The sequence below is a fragment of the Cinclus cinclus genome, chromosome 3 (assembly GCF_963662255.1).
Source record: "Cinclus cinclus chromosome 3, bCinCin1.1, whole genome shotgun sequence".
NCBI lineage: Eukaryota > Metazoa > Chordata > Aves > Passeriformes > Cinclidae > Cinclus > Cinclus cinclus.
Genome location: NC_085048.1, coordinates 31,052,200 through 31,067,533, shown reverse-complemented (window position 1 = coordinate 31,067,533; position 15,334 = coordinate 31,052,200). Strand labels below are relative to the sequence as shown.

Sequence of the window (15,334 nt, the reverse complement as noted above, 5' to 3'; positions counted from 1 at the left end):
CTCCCTTTTCAGGAGCCACAAGCAACCGTATCAGCCACCTTATATGCAAGTTGGAGTTATACATGAAAGCTAACTCCATACCAAAGTTCAGAATTTCAGCATTATATATAGTATGTACTTTGAAGGATAAATAAATGCAATTACTTTTCACAATTCTGTGCTTTTTCTTATCTAGCATATATATTTTCTTATCTACCACATATACATTCCAAGTATTAAAAGAAACTTCACACTAGTAAATTCAGACAAAATATCTGCATGAATTTATGTATAGGTGTGCATTTATAAACTAATTTACATGTATGCAATTTTTTAGGCAGAAGCATATAATCACTTGAATAATGTTTGCTTGTACTTGGTTTAATATCTGATGAAAGTATTTATAGAAGTACTGCTCTTTAAAAAAACATTAAATGCTGTTCAAAATGGTCTTCTAAAGACTTGGACTTTGCAGGAGGAAGTGACAATCTTTCCAAGGTAATTTGCTATTTTATAAAGAAGTAATGTTAAAATATGCTAATGGTAAAGTATTTAAGTTCCCTTAATGACTTTTGATACTTAAACATCAAAGATGTTATGAAATTTCACACTGGATTAAAATACTGTCTACTGGAAAGTATTATGTACAGATAATCTGTCATTAAAATGGGACAGATTTAGCCAAGCTGTAATCAGAAGCTCATCAATATTCTTAAAACACACATCAGATGGACTTTTCCTTGAAAACTTATTAAGTAATATATTCCATAACATCTATAAATCTGCAATTCTGTTCTGCCTCCTAAGAATGTACTTTTAGTGTACTCTGAAAGTCTTCACCTTTCTAGTAAACCTTGTATTCACAAGAAAGGAAATATAAAAATAGACAAATTATGGAAAACATATAAAAGAAACTGTCAAGACAGCAATACTAGTAACAGTATTTCTGGGTTTTGAATCATGCATCTGTCACACCATAATGCAAAGAACTGCAATCAATATTTACTAAGAAATTATTCCTGGGTATCAAATATTAAAAAGGAAAAATGTGCAAATCCAGAACAGACAAAAAATTTTTTTAAAGTGTGAAACACTTTTATTAGAGAAAAAAGAACAGAGAGGGACAATAAAGAGTAACAGCTACAACACATTTAGATAAGAAAATGGAGCAGTTAAAAATTTCTCCCATTTTTCTTTACTAATTTGAGTAGTGACAAAGGTTTTCTTCAATATTAATTCAATTATTTAATTAAAAACATTAATATGCTTTTTAATATAGAATACATTTGAACATGCTTCTGCACCTGTTTTTGTAGGAATCCAAGTGCAAAATACTGAAGAGTAGCCTTATTACAAGAAACAATAGTCTTAATTTGCCTGATTGCAGCACACAGGCTTAGCAGAAACCAAAAAAGCTATTATTTCACTAGTAGTTTCATTCAATACTTTTTCTGCTCACTGAAGATTTTAATATAAGGCATAAAGTTCTCTCTCAAACCCTAACAGCATGCTGATTAAAGCACTTGAAGATTAATGTATGACTATTTGTCATAATTACTGTCTTTTATATCTCAAATTTCTATGAAATTTCCATTTTAACTTTTTTTAATACTTACTGTTTGCAGATAGTTGGCTTCAGGTACCACTGTCCCATTTCTGAATTACAGTTATCATCTACAAGGCCACCATCATCACTACTGTCTTCCTACAGAAGCAATGTGGTTACAGGTGTTTAAAAGCTAACACTGATTTTTCAAACAGATGCAAAGGAAATTATTGTTACACTTACCATTTTCATTCAAGACCAATATAAGTCTAATAAAGAAATGATACCTTTAATCTGAAATTATTCACTGTTTGTTAAACTGACCAACTTTTAGCCACGTGGTTTCTGAAATTCATGCTAGAATGACACGGATTGAATGCTACTATTTATTTAAGGACTGTGAAACTAGAAAAATGCAACTGACATTTTTAAAACCCTGCTGTCTTAGAAGAGACGAATCTCCATTATTTGGTTATAATCCAAATTACCAATACTTTTGAATACTAGAAACTTGCTTGGCAGTTTCATGTATCTTTCCTTCTAGGTAACATGAGTCAAGATCTGCTCAGAAATAAAACACTATTTGTACTCCAAAAATCAACAATTTGATTCTTAGGGCAAGGAAAATTAAATCACCATGATACACAGGATTATGGATTGCAAAAACAGTCATATCACTAGCCTGGAAATGTCCTCTAGCCTTTTGATTTCAATATTGATTGCTATGAACGATATGGAAATTTTATGAACAAAAGCACTAAGTTGCTCTAACTAAAAGAATCCCAGTGATCCATAATTTCTTACCCTTCCATTGAGTTCAGTGCTACTACCACAGATCACTGGTTTATGGGGAAAGAGGTGCTTTCCAAAAATGGGAATCCCTGTACTAACATGATTTATTTCTGTGTGGGCTGTGTGCATTTCATTAACACACAGGATCCTGGTACTGAAATCCTCAATCTATGCCATGAACATGTTATCATATTAGAAACTACTGCCTAGCTCCTTGTACCCTTGTTTTTGTTGCAGCTTCAATTCCTTTTCTGGCAGATGAAAAGGCTTGTTCGCACAGCTTGCCATGGCAATTTCTAGACTTGATTTGTGCATTCCCAAAAATATCAGTGACAGCTTCAGCTTGAATTAAGTTTTAAGCTATATGGCAATTAAAGAGCTTGGAATTTGTTCCTTTTCTCAAGGAATGCAGCTGGCCATATGCTTGCTTCCCTGCCTTCATGCCATGTATTTCAGACTGGAAATACTGTACTACTTATTCACCATCTTCTGGAAACTCTAATTGATACAAAACAGACAGGCAGCTCCATCAGGCAAAACTGAGAATGTTTGCACCACGTGGCATGACAGGAGAGGTGGGCTAAGTCCAGCTGAAAACACATTTAGGTTTCAACATCAACTGGAGCTTTTATATGTGTGCACACATACACATAGATACTTGGAAGTCATTATAGATAGCTGCAGACTGAAAAGTAACAGTTTTTTCTGGACTCAGATATCCAGAAAAGATCATACACCTGAAATATGAGCAGGAAGGCCAATTAGGGAGAGCAAATACCTAACTTCTGGCCTGCTCACACTGAACTTACACTTCTAGAAGCAACAGAGCTATGGAATAATGCTCTCATACCCAGCACTGAGTCAGTTACAGACATCCTAATATTCAGTCTTTCTACAGCCTTAAAATCTACATGTTTTCCAGTAAGAACAACAACAGTACTTGATTATAAATCCATGCTGTGTAAATCTGATTAGGAGAAGCACCAGTGAAACAAAACAATGGAGTAGCACAAACTAAAAATGTGTCTGGTTATATCCAGGAAGTGCAGCTGAAAGAAGAGTAACTTTTTCTTGGGTTTAGTAGATGAACATGGAGTGGGGGAGACAAAAGACAGCAGTGCATTGAATTTCAGTGTTCCTACTAAAATCACCATGTAATATTGTCATTACACAAAAGACTTGCAAAATTAAATTCAGGATCAGTACATCAGTTTTCTATTAAACAGTTAATGAATAAATGTACAATCCCTTCTGTCAGGTAACCTGCAGATTTTTGTAGGTAACCAACCAGTGCTTTGGACGTGACACTTGTAAAGGTAAGTAAGCTTTAGACAATGCATATTCTCAATCTGCACACTGCTTTTAAGTTGTCCATTCAAAATACAACACAACAGTTCACATTTCCTAAATAAAATTGCTAAATTCTTTACCTGGTTATCTTGGTCTTCAGAAAAATCTATAAGCTCATCTTCATTTAGTTTACTGCCATCAGCTGAGTCTTCACTATAGTTTAGTCTGATTTTGTGCAATCCATCTGTATCAATCACAGACAGCAAGATATTTAAACATCAAATACTATGTCATCACTGAAGACCAAACTAATTTTAAATACCTCAAATTTCCTCAGGATTGCTCACAATAGCTGTGATACAGCTAACATATAATAATTTACTCATGCATATGAAAAAAAGTGAATAGCTTCTTCTAAGTAGCACAACAGAAACTATTTATTATTGTGTGAAATGACTATGAAAATCTGAAGTGCCCACACTAAAACCCACTATGAAATTTCCCTGTAGTTCCATGGAGCCTAACAGTCTAAACAGGTACTCCTACCAAAAGGAGCACTCTGACATGCTCTCTAAAATGACCATCTATTCCCATCCCTAGCTGGCACCTTTCATTCCACCAAATACATCCATACACACAGTGCACCACACTGAAAAAGGTAGTCCCTAGCTTATTTTTAAGTGGAACAATTTGCTCCATCAGTTCACCATGCAGTTATATGAAGACTTGTGCTGGTAAAAGGGAAAAGGCAGCTTGGGAACACACTGATAGGGAGGGCAGAACGAAGGATCAGCTTTCCTCGCAGCAGTAGCTTAGAAATATTTCAGTTTGTTACATAAAAGGATTATCTGTGAATTCACTCCCAACGGCCTCTATAAATTTAGTCACATAATTTAGTGGGAAACAGCATCAGAAGAAAAAAAATTATGAATGTTCTAGCTGTATCTGTACAAGAAGCAAATACAGACAGTTACAGGCTCACTAGTCTTACTACTGCATACAAGACTTCAGAACAGATTCTGATGGAAAAATAGTGAACTGTGGAAATGAAATAAATTAAAAGTAAGTAATACATGCCAGCAAAACTCTAAAATCGTCCTAGAAAGGGGCTATATAATACATCTAAACAACGACAAAAATATAAGTATTGGTTATGGTGTCACTGGAAGACATATCTACTGAAGGAAACTAGGATTTCTATAAGAACAATAAATAGGGCAGTGAAGTAGTGAGTGAAACAAAAAAAAACAAAACAAGAACATCTGCATTTGAGAATATTTCAAAAGAGATATTAAGGTAACACTTTGGAAAGAGGTCACCAGTGGAGTTCCACAGGGAAAAACTTGCGAATTAGTCTTACTCACTACCTTTGAAAAGACCTTAGCATAAGAAGTAGGTCATGTACTATGTGACTTATTGCTGACAGATTTCTAAAAAATAAAAAAATTGGTATTGAGATAAATCACATCTTGTTCAAAAACTGAGCGATAAATAAATAATTAGGTTAATAATAAAAATAGATATATATTGGAAGACTTCAATTTATTTACATATGAACTTCTAGAGATTCACAAGTTCAACACCAGGATTTGGTTTGTGATCAAGCCATCTCAGTTTGGGCTCCCACATACAGCTAGCACCTCCATGTCAGGAAACCATAAACAGAGCACAGTGCTACTTAACTGAACAACTACTCTATGATCTGCTTTAGGATGAGAAGAAGTCTCTTGGCTTCACTGTCTACACTATCAGAGGCATGTGCGATCTTTCAAGATATCCCTGGGTATCCAGAACTTACAGATGGATTTGGCACAGTCAAGATCCACAACCTTCTGGAGCAATAGATGAAGGCTGCTCAGATAACCCAAGGGAGAATGCCTATCTTCCATCCGATCGAAATGGAAGTTTAAGTACAGTGCATCTAAATTTAGCTGCCTAAACATACCCTTAGGGTCAATCTCACCCTTAAATCAGGATTGTTCCCCCTGAGAACATGTGATTTAATGAAAGGGTGCATCATCTTCAATAGCTGAGCAAGAGAGTCTAAATATTCAAGTTAGAAAGAGAATGACCATCAGCTGCCAATACAATGCAGCCAGAAAAAACCTACAAGAAATGTAATCATAGCAAAAATCTGTCATGAAGCACATTCCAACAAATTACAGACAAGCAACCAAGTAGCAGCATCCAAGACATGAGACCACATCATACAGCAGCAGTATCATAAACAGTAACAATCACACTTAAAATGAAAAATTGACTCAAACAAGAACACATCTACATGCACCCCCACATCCCCTCCAAGACCTTCTAAGAATGGTGACGATATTATCACAAATGAATACATTTAGAATAGTAATTAGTACTGTTTATACCCACAAAAATATTGAAGTTGTAATGGCCTGCAGTACAGAGATTAAACCATATGATTGGTAATATTTTCAAAACTCATAAGGTATACAATTACTTACTATGTAGACTAAGTCAGTAGGAATAGTACTGGTGACTAAAGTAATAGCCTTTGAATAATCAGATGTTTCCTAGTCTATGCCTTAAGAGATACAAACGCTGCAGTGAACAGAGTAAATAACCTTTTTCTAATTCCTCCACCTGCCTTTAAAAGTATGCCAGCTCCTTTGTTCACTTGGGTACAAACACTGTTGCAGATTGGTGAGCGCAGTCTCCACAGCAGCCGTGAATCGAGAAAGCCTCTCTAAATGTAATACAGTGGTAATGAAGGAATTTTTTTTTTTTTTTAGAATTATTTTCTTCTTACTCTTTTTACCAGGACATTGAAGAAATGAATAGTGTTGAAGCAAAACATCAAATTATAAAAGACATCAATATTAAGGCTGCTCACATAATCTTAGGTCATCACATAATCTTAGGTCAATTTTCCCCTGCACATACAAAAATCCAAGGTCACTACTATTCTTTCTTTAACAACTACCATCTTGAGGGATTCAAAGTGGTATCTACAAAATTATTTTGTCTGAAAAAAGGTCAAAGAACTGAAAAATTAATCTGATGCAGGAAAACAGTGTTTTATCTCCAGCCCTTTGCCATGAGTTATGTCAGTAGTCATAAAAGCTTTTTAAATGCAATGGCTATGAATTACTTATATTGCAAGCACTTGAAGTTAAGCCATATACTAAACTTTTGAAGTATGAAGTTTACACTGCAGAAATAGAAACAACTTTGCAATCTCCAAATACTTCATCAAAATGTGCACATTTTTACAATTACATACCCATCGACTGGCTAGCAGCTGTGAATTCACCCTGTATACCATTTTCATCCAGAGTTCTATGGTCTAGTTTATGGCATGCTGATTCCACAGTGTTAGGTTCTTCCACATCACTGTCTATTTGATTCAGTTTTTTGAAAGCACTTTTTCCCCTACAAGGACTTCTACAACACGAAGATTCGTTGTCCTCTGTTTCAGTGTTTGGGTCGATTAAAGCTGTACTGTACTTTTTGGTAAATGTCTTCTTTGCTGTGGACTTGGAAGGTGAGTTTTGTGCATCTAATTCATTTGGCAAAGGAGATGGTGTGCTTCTCTCTCCATCTGAAGAGGAAGATTTCATCGGCATTGCAGCATTTTCATGATAATGGGGATTTGGTTCATATTTCGGTTTTTCTAAACCAGGAAAACAGATAACAGCCAAAAACCAGTGAGCACTGCAAAGGAAAAAAATACATTAAAAACTTGCAATTACATTAATGCCCCCACAATTATTCAAAGATAAACTATACTGGCTGTTCACTTTTCTGACCAGGTTTCACTCAAGCCTTCACAGGTTTCTGTAAAACTATGATTTCTCCATGCAAATAATCACAAACAAATTAATTAATGTGATTCGGTTAGCTGTGAACAGGTGCTGTCTTAAATATTTCTTTCAATTTGTTCACACTTTATACATGTTTTTTTTTCTCTGAATTGAAGATTATTTCTTTTTTTAACATCTTCCTCACTGATGCATGAACTAGAGATGGTAGAGTTCACGTTTTATGGCTGTTGGAAGTTTTCTAGTAGTTCAGCACTAGCAACACAGGTAGTTAGATCTAATGGTATGGCTGAATTGCCCATGCTCTTCCACCTGTGAGAGCTTCCAACTTTAACACTTCACATTTTTAAAGAAATCTTGTCAACAGTGAGTTAAAGAAGGAGAAAAACAAGAGTGCATCACAAAGGCTCAGCTGTCTTCCTCACATTTCACAGAACTCACATTCTAACTTTTCCAAATCAAAAGCAGTTACATTCCCCAACACAAAGTGTAAGTTTTGCAACAGTTTCCTCCTATTTCCTTGTTTCTTTAGGCTTCGCTGACTTGCAACTCAATCAGAACTAGAGCAGCAGCAAATTCAGGGACTGAGGCATTACAACTGGATTTTGAATGTCCATTTAAGAAATCTTCTGAGGATCTCTGATTGCATACAGCAAATAACAAAACAGAAGCTAGCTATGTATTACACAGGTGAAGTCACATTTCAATGTGTTTTAGGAGACAAAAGAGCAGTAACTAAAAATGCACGTCTCACTGCCATACTAAAAAAATAATTAGATGGCTATGAAGCCTAAATTCCATCAAAACTTAATGGCAGTTAAAGTAAGTGGCCATTGACAGCAGCATGTGTGGTATGGTTTGTCTTAAACGATTCACCACACCTAACTAATGAACACATTAAGTACTGCCCAATCCTGGAATGTGTGTGTACTCTATTAACAGAGAACTTATGTACCAATTATGTCAGCAGACTAGCATATTAACCTGGATGTAAGAAAAGAACAGCTTGTAACTTCTAAGAGAACAACCTGTTTTCACTGGAAACTTTTACAAGAAGGACTGTACAGCCAAGTGACACGGACAGAGTCATGATTAAATCGAGACACACTGTTCTGAAGTTGATTCTTCCCTAGAGTCAACCTGCTCCAGTTACTGCAGTTTGACAGCTGGTTAGATGATGAGTCTACCTTCCCTAAACTAGTGGTTATGAGATAGGCTGGAAAAACTTGTTGGAACTAGACACCAAAACCCTGCAACTCCCAATCCACCACTTTCTCACCTCCCTGGCTACTTTTTTATTTTCCTGCTCTGCAATATTCTTACTGTACTTTCCAGGAAACCACTGTAGCAAATGAATGTCCTATCACACTTGACAGGCTTCAGCTTACAGTGAAGGGACAGTTCCAAAAAGGAAAACAGGATTATATCCAGGTGACAGGTGCACCAGGAGCACACTTTTCATACTCTAATCACAACTAGCTGAGTCCATGACACCAAGCTACTCTAACTCGAAATCACCAACTCACACATGGTATGAATGTTATGCCTTCCGTATGAACTGCTACGTTCTACTTGCTCCGACAGATACTGCTTTAGTTCCTCAGTAAATGAACAAGACAGTGAAAACTACTGTGTTTTAAGTCACTAGCAACATCACCAATTCTTACAAAACCACAGAACTATTTGTTTTCCTTTTTCAGGTGACTTCAAATTGATACTCATTTCTCCTCTGCATAACCTCGTTTCTCCTATGCATAATCCATGTGCATATGTGAATAACACACGGGAGGATGATGGGAAGTGAACTATGTAACAAGTGCAAAGGCAGCTTAAATGACAGACAATTCAAAGTTCTGGTACTTGAAGTTTCATGGGATAAGGATGAAGCCTGCAGTGGACAGGGGCCTGCAGTGGACCTTACACCTGAGTCATTAAAATCCCCTAGCTCTGGATATCTTGCCAGAGGTAATGGTATGTCAAAAACTAAAATTAGTGCTGATGAACACCTTTGTTGGGGAAATACAACTTTATAAAAAGGACAGATCTATATATGGCCAGTTGTAACTGCCTCTGTACTGCTAGCCTTAGAATTCATCTGGAGAGGAGGCAGGAAAACGAGAAGATTTAGAATTTGCCTCCCACTGTACAGTGGCACAGTACCCAGATAAGTAACTTCTTATTTTAAAAACCCCTATCTTTTAATATTTTGATATTATCTCTTGTTATTTCAGAAATATCAGCTAGGTATGCTTATGAAATGTCAGTTAGAAAACTCCTGTCTATCTGGCCTTATTTTGCTTTTATTGCATATGTTTAAAAAACCACTACTTTAACTTTAGCAAACATTTTGGTTTAAGAACTGTTTAGATTATTTCTGTGAAATACAAAAGTGTGTTTTTGACAACTTCTGATTTTAAGGAAAGCAAGCATCAAAGTCCTTAGCAACCATTAGAATGCTAATGGCCTGCTTCCTGACCCTTAACGAACATCAGGACAAAGAAACATAAAGAAAAAGAATAAAGTTCTCAAGGCAGTAGTAATTTTCAATTAAGTTTTATTCCAATATCCATTTACTGCAACTAAAGATGATCCCATTTATACCAGAGAGAAAGGACTCATACTCTATAGAACGGACTAAAAAACAGAAATCCAAGAGTTATCAATGTCAAAAGCTTAAAAGAAAGAATGTGAGACACTGAGGTAAAACCTAGAAAAAGTACTCAGAAAAGTTAAGTTTTGCTGTCTTCATACTATCTGATAATTCTTATACTACAACATTTAAAGGTCTTACACAACTACGTATCACCGGGAAATAGATATTTATTCACTTAATTTTTAACTTCAATTCTTATTGTAATGTAACTTTCAATTTTAGTATTATGAAGCTTAAGCATTTACCAAATGTGATAAAAAGGTATGTTCACTTACGCTTCATTAAGGGGAACAAAAATGAAATCTTTCTCAAAAATATCAACATGCCGTGTCCATGTTTTTACTCGCCCATGTCGCTTTTGTTGTATTCTGCAAGAAGAACAAACACACAGTTTGTAGGGTGGCTTATTTTACTATAGGGAGCATTTTCCAGATATTTTCACCTTAACAGCTTGTTAAGATTTTCTAGGGATATTCTATGTCTGCTACAGGTCTGGATGTTTCCTAGAGTTCTGTTGATATTTCTCTCTGTAAAGCATCTGATTTTAACAATCTTCACTGCACTCAGCTCTATGTTAAACTGACTTATCAACAGACTTACGAAAGGTTTGAAGTTTCATGAATATTTCTTCTTTCTCTTTGATTAAGGCGTTTATAGAAGAATGAACTGAACACATGTATTCTATCAGCATCTTCTTTTTTCAGCTTTTCAAGTACCAAATACCTATTTAGTTAAAAAAAAAACAAGAAAGAAAAAATAATGGAAGTTTTAACTCAAAGTACTCAGCACCAGAGTAAAAAGGACTACTAACAGGTGCTCCCTACCAAATTGTAGCAGCTTCTCGAAGAACAGCTATTTGGAGCTGACTATCCACAGGAACCAATTAATGCAAAACTTATGTAAATATTTCAAGGTATTATTGCTTTGCTCAGTCAACAAGCTGTTCTGTTCCTCTTGTATTTATTTTTGTTTCATGGCAGGAAAACAAATTTTCAAGGAGTTTGCTACATAAAAAGCTAAGAGACCTGTATTTTGTATTTGAGCCACCAGATCTCCAAACAGTCCCAAGAGTGAGACATCATTTGAATTTTACTTCTAAAATACGTTAACAGACTGAAAAATATACCTACACACCTTATGTGTAGCATAAAACCAAAAGCATGTGACAATTTAACAAACTTCTAACATCTGCAGGATCAGTGACAGCACAAAATTAACGTATGTGTTACATTAATCAAGACAAATTAAATTCCAGGAAACACAGATACCTTTTAAAAAGCTGCATTTTTTTCAGTTAAATTTGCTCTTGAGATGTTAAAACGTTCAAAGAACCTTTATCCAGATAGGAAGAGTGTCACTGTCAAGCAGGACAGGAGAAGAACCAAACATTCTTGCAAGATCACAAAACAATCTTTAAAATGACAGTTATACATAGTTGGAGACTAAGTGTTATCAACTGACCTATGAATTTTTAATGTCAGAACTTTTCAAGTTTCAAAGTAAAAGACGACTAAAAACTGATGTGAAATAAAACTTACTTTAAATAAAAATCAATAATAACATCATTTAAAAATTCTCCTTCATTTAGACAATGGAGGTCTTCGTTGGTCACAGAAATACCACCTTTAGCTGGAGAAGGTGGATAAACTATCAACCTGAGAAGAAAAACACATTCAATAAGAAGTATGAAATGCCAAAAACCCCTCAGAATTATTACAGGGCAAAGATAAGTATCTTACTTTTCTATAGGACCAATAAATACTGTATGTGGTTCGCCAATTTCTTCATCATCATCAAAAAATGGTAACTGTTTATTTCGCTGCTGTATTTTGGACTCAGAAGCAACCTTAAGAGAACAGAGTCAACATTAATTTGTATATGTGCTCAATTTTACTGAAATGGTAATAAAAGTTTGTGAAGTCCAGCAGTGTAATATCTGCGGTTTTTTGATGACTTCAAGTCTATGGACCTTTTCCTTTCTTACCTCATCTATTACACTTAGGTCTTTGATCATTTCTTGTGGAATCACAAAACTTTCCAATACTTTAAAAAGTAGTTTGTTTAATGAAAGCTTTAATTAAAGGTAACTACAACAGTGCAACTTAATTTCTTGTTTTAAAATACCATAATTTTACCAGCTGGAAAAAATTATGTTGTCTGATTACAGTAAAGATTTCTCATCCCTAAATAATTTTTAAATAACATTACTTGTGGACCACTGTATAATTTTACAATCAAAATAAACACCCTAAAAAGTACTGTGAATGCACAGACTATTTCCCACAGTTTCATAATCCACCATGGACCACTATGGAAATTTTAATATAAAAGCCAGCAGAAGCTGATAGAATGTTTTTTTTTTTTTACTAACACAGTATCCTTAGTGCATTTGTAACCCACAAAATATAATGACTTAGCTCTAAAACAAAAACGTAATTTACATTTTTTATTTTGCTTTCTCTGTGAGATGGGCTTCCTTTGGAATTGTCCTCCAAACACTTAGTAAATGCCACAAGCCTAGCATTGGCTTCTTCAAAGGAAATTTTCACAAAAAAGTCAGAAATATTATTTCTAATACCAATGTCCATAATTATTTTTTCAAATATTGAATTTGCATGAGGATCAAGACCAGTTTCAAAAATCAAGATTATGTACTGTTCTTCCTGACCTGTAAAAAAAGCAGAGAGAAAATTATTCATTTAGGAATAAAATAAAATAAAGCATGCAGCAGTTATAAAGAGATTTCATGGAATTTTAGGCCAACACAAGTACACGCTGCAGATAATGTATGCAAGCAGTAACACAGCTGTGAACAGACAGACAGAAAGACTAACTGCCAAACCTTTCTTATTTGCATTTGCAAAGAGTGCATTCAACTTCTACCTTAATCAAGAAATGTTAAATATTACATCTGATAAATTTTTAAATGACACTAATGGAGAGACAAAACATTTTGAAGTAACATCTTTGCTTACTGAGAGTAAGACTGTGTACCAATATTTTTTATTACTGGAGTTCCCAGCCTACTGTTTCACTACAGTTTCAATAATTGTATATTCAGCATAATTTCTTCTCTGACCCTAGAAGGTTATGCTATAAAACATCACTATTTTTGAAGAAGCTGGAGATAATTATTCTGATCAATCAGCTTTTATATAAATATCATCCAATTATATGATCTGAAAAAATCAAAAAGCAGTACATTACACTGAAAGGAACTATTTTACACAGAAAACGGAACAGAATTCAGGCTGCAAATCCCAGTCTCATGTTGCTGCCCAACACAGAGCTGCCAGGACCTGTTTTTCTGTAAGAGCCATTTCAGATACAAGCATAACCATTTCCCTTTGGTCATTCTTAACCCAGCATGCTAACTCATGTGAAAATAATTCTTCAGCAGCGTAATTCCCCATTCACTGCACAGAGAATTCAGATGTCTAACTGGCTTTTGGTGTTCCTGTTTTGGGAGCTAGGCATCTACACACAATTGCTTACACAGCTCTGGATACAGGCTTAAATTAATTTCCACGCTTACAGAGCAGAGAGCAACTGTGTTATCACAAACTGCATAAAATGCAATATAGCAGCTGGATGTAAAACTCTCTGTGCCACAGAGAGCATCAGGGAGAACAGCTGGGTGGGGACCCTGCTGAGAGCCGTGCTAAGGGAGAGACTTCTCACACAGACAACTTGGGAAACTTTTTCCTTTTTTGTGAACACCTGTGTCCACCTGGGGTCTAATTCCTGCTCACAGGATTGTGTCCAGGTCCCCTGCATGGTCTCCAATTACTTCTGTAATTATAAGACTCCTTACAGCTCACACTTCTTACAGGACTATTACACAGTATTATGGGAGCACGCAATTCTGAGGTTGTTGAAAGCATTCATGTATGTACAAAACTATGTGTAAGTATAAATAACAACAAAATTTAACCTGAAGAAAATCTTATTAAAGAGAAAGAGGACTCAATGTCACATTTAATAGGTGTGCCTCTAGGACCTTGAAAATTATGTAGAAATTAAATTTAATTTTAATATATATGAAGATAATCCACATATTATCCAAGCAGCTATTTGTCTCACAACATCATGAGCAAGTATGCTGGGGGAAAAAGCCCCAAGGCAACCCATTCAACAGTTTCTACTAAAGCCTGTCAGCAGAACAGCACAGGAGTCAGAAGTACTACAAAAGCTGCCATAGAAATGTAAAAGCTTGTATACAAAAGCTAACCAAAACAACTTGCTTTCATTCAGTGCAAATATTAGTGAAAAACGTTATATGTTGTAACTAGCATGTTTCTGGACAAAGAGAATGCCTAGCTGTTCTAAACTGTACTTCTTCTCAGTCTGAAAAAACACTACACCTACCCCAGCCACTGATGACCCTTCTAGTCTTAATGCACTCATTCATGACCAAAACACGAAAACACAATTTAAAGTGAATAGTAGACTAAAATTGTTTTACTTACTGTCTCCTTTACATTCGTACCAGACATTATCTTTACTCATTTTCAGTTGATCTCTCAGACTGCTACAGGTTGAAGGTACAGTTTGTAGGAAAACTACTGGCAATTTTCGGACACTACACCATTCACATTTAGTAAGCTCTGAAGTTTTCAGGTTAATCTCTCTGATATCGCTTTCTGATTCTATGAGAAAATAATGCCATATTAAAATATAATAAAAATCTGTAAGTTTCCTTTACAATTTCCCCCTTGATATCAATAAGTAATCACTATGTGCTCACTACATTTCTTAGAAGTTTTTAAAACTTTGAAATTAACACACATGCAAGAAGTGATGGCTTTTCGTATCCTAAAAGGCTAAATTCCAATGTCATCTGTCAAGAAAGGCATCAGAACCAATCTGTTTTCTGCCCACCAACTTTTGTTTTTTATTCCACAGAAAAAAAAACACCCAGGATTTCCAGTGATTTAAATTTGCAACTATTGCTATGACACATTTTACAATAAGTTCGTCACGTCTCTTTGCACATTTATCTTTGACCAAGTTCCCATATAAAAAATAACTTTAAAAAGAAGAGCATAAACACATGCAGAGAAATGGTCTAATTGCCTGAGGCAACAAAGGACTACTCCTAGTTTAGTCCTCAACAGGAATGTCTACTAACATGGTAAAATTTTCACACTGCATCTGATGCTGCCAATGTTGAGTACTTTATAAAATTTGATGCAAAACTAAAAAACAAAATAAAACAAGCTCTTAAAAAAAAAAAAAAAAGAAATCATAAAGCGTGAAGTGCTCCAACAGACACAGCATTTAATG

At 35.2% G+C, this 15,334-nt stretch overlaps 1 protein-coding gene across 1 annotated transcript in view; it reads right to left on the bottom strand.

Moving 5' to 3' along the window:
* Window positions 1-15,334, bottom strand: part of SENP6 (SUMO specific peptidase 6) — a 73,045-nt gene that overhangs the window by 4,872 nt on the left and 52,839 nt on the right. The window contains 10 exon segments of the mRNA XM_062489826.1: window positions 1,596-1,684; window positions 3,748-3,851; window positions 6,858-7,288; window positions 10,324-10,416; window positions 10,649-10,771; window positions 11,587-11,703; window positions 11,788-11,894; window positions 12,490-12,716; window positions 14,500-14,678; window positions 15,135-15,140. Coding sequence (XP_062345810.1) covers window positions 1,596-1,684; window positions 3,748-3,851; window positions 6,858-7,288; window positions 10,324-10,416; window positions 10,649-10,771; window positions 11,587-11,703; window positions 11,788-11,894; window positions 12,490-12,716; window positions 14,500-14,678; window positions 15,135-15,140 — 1,476 coding nt within the window.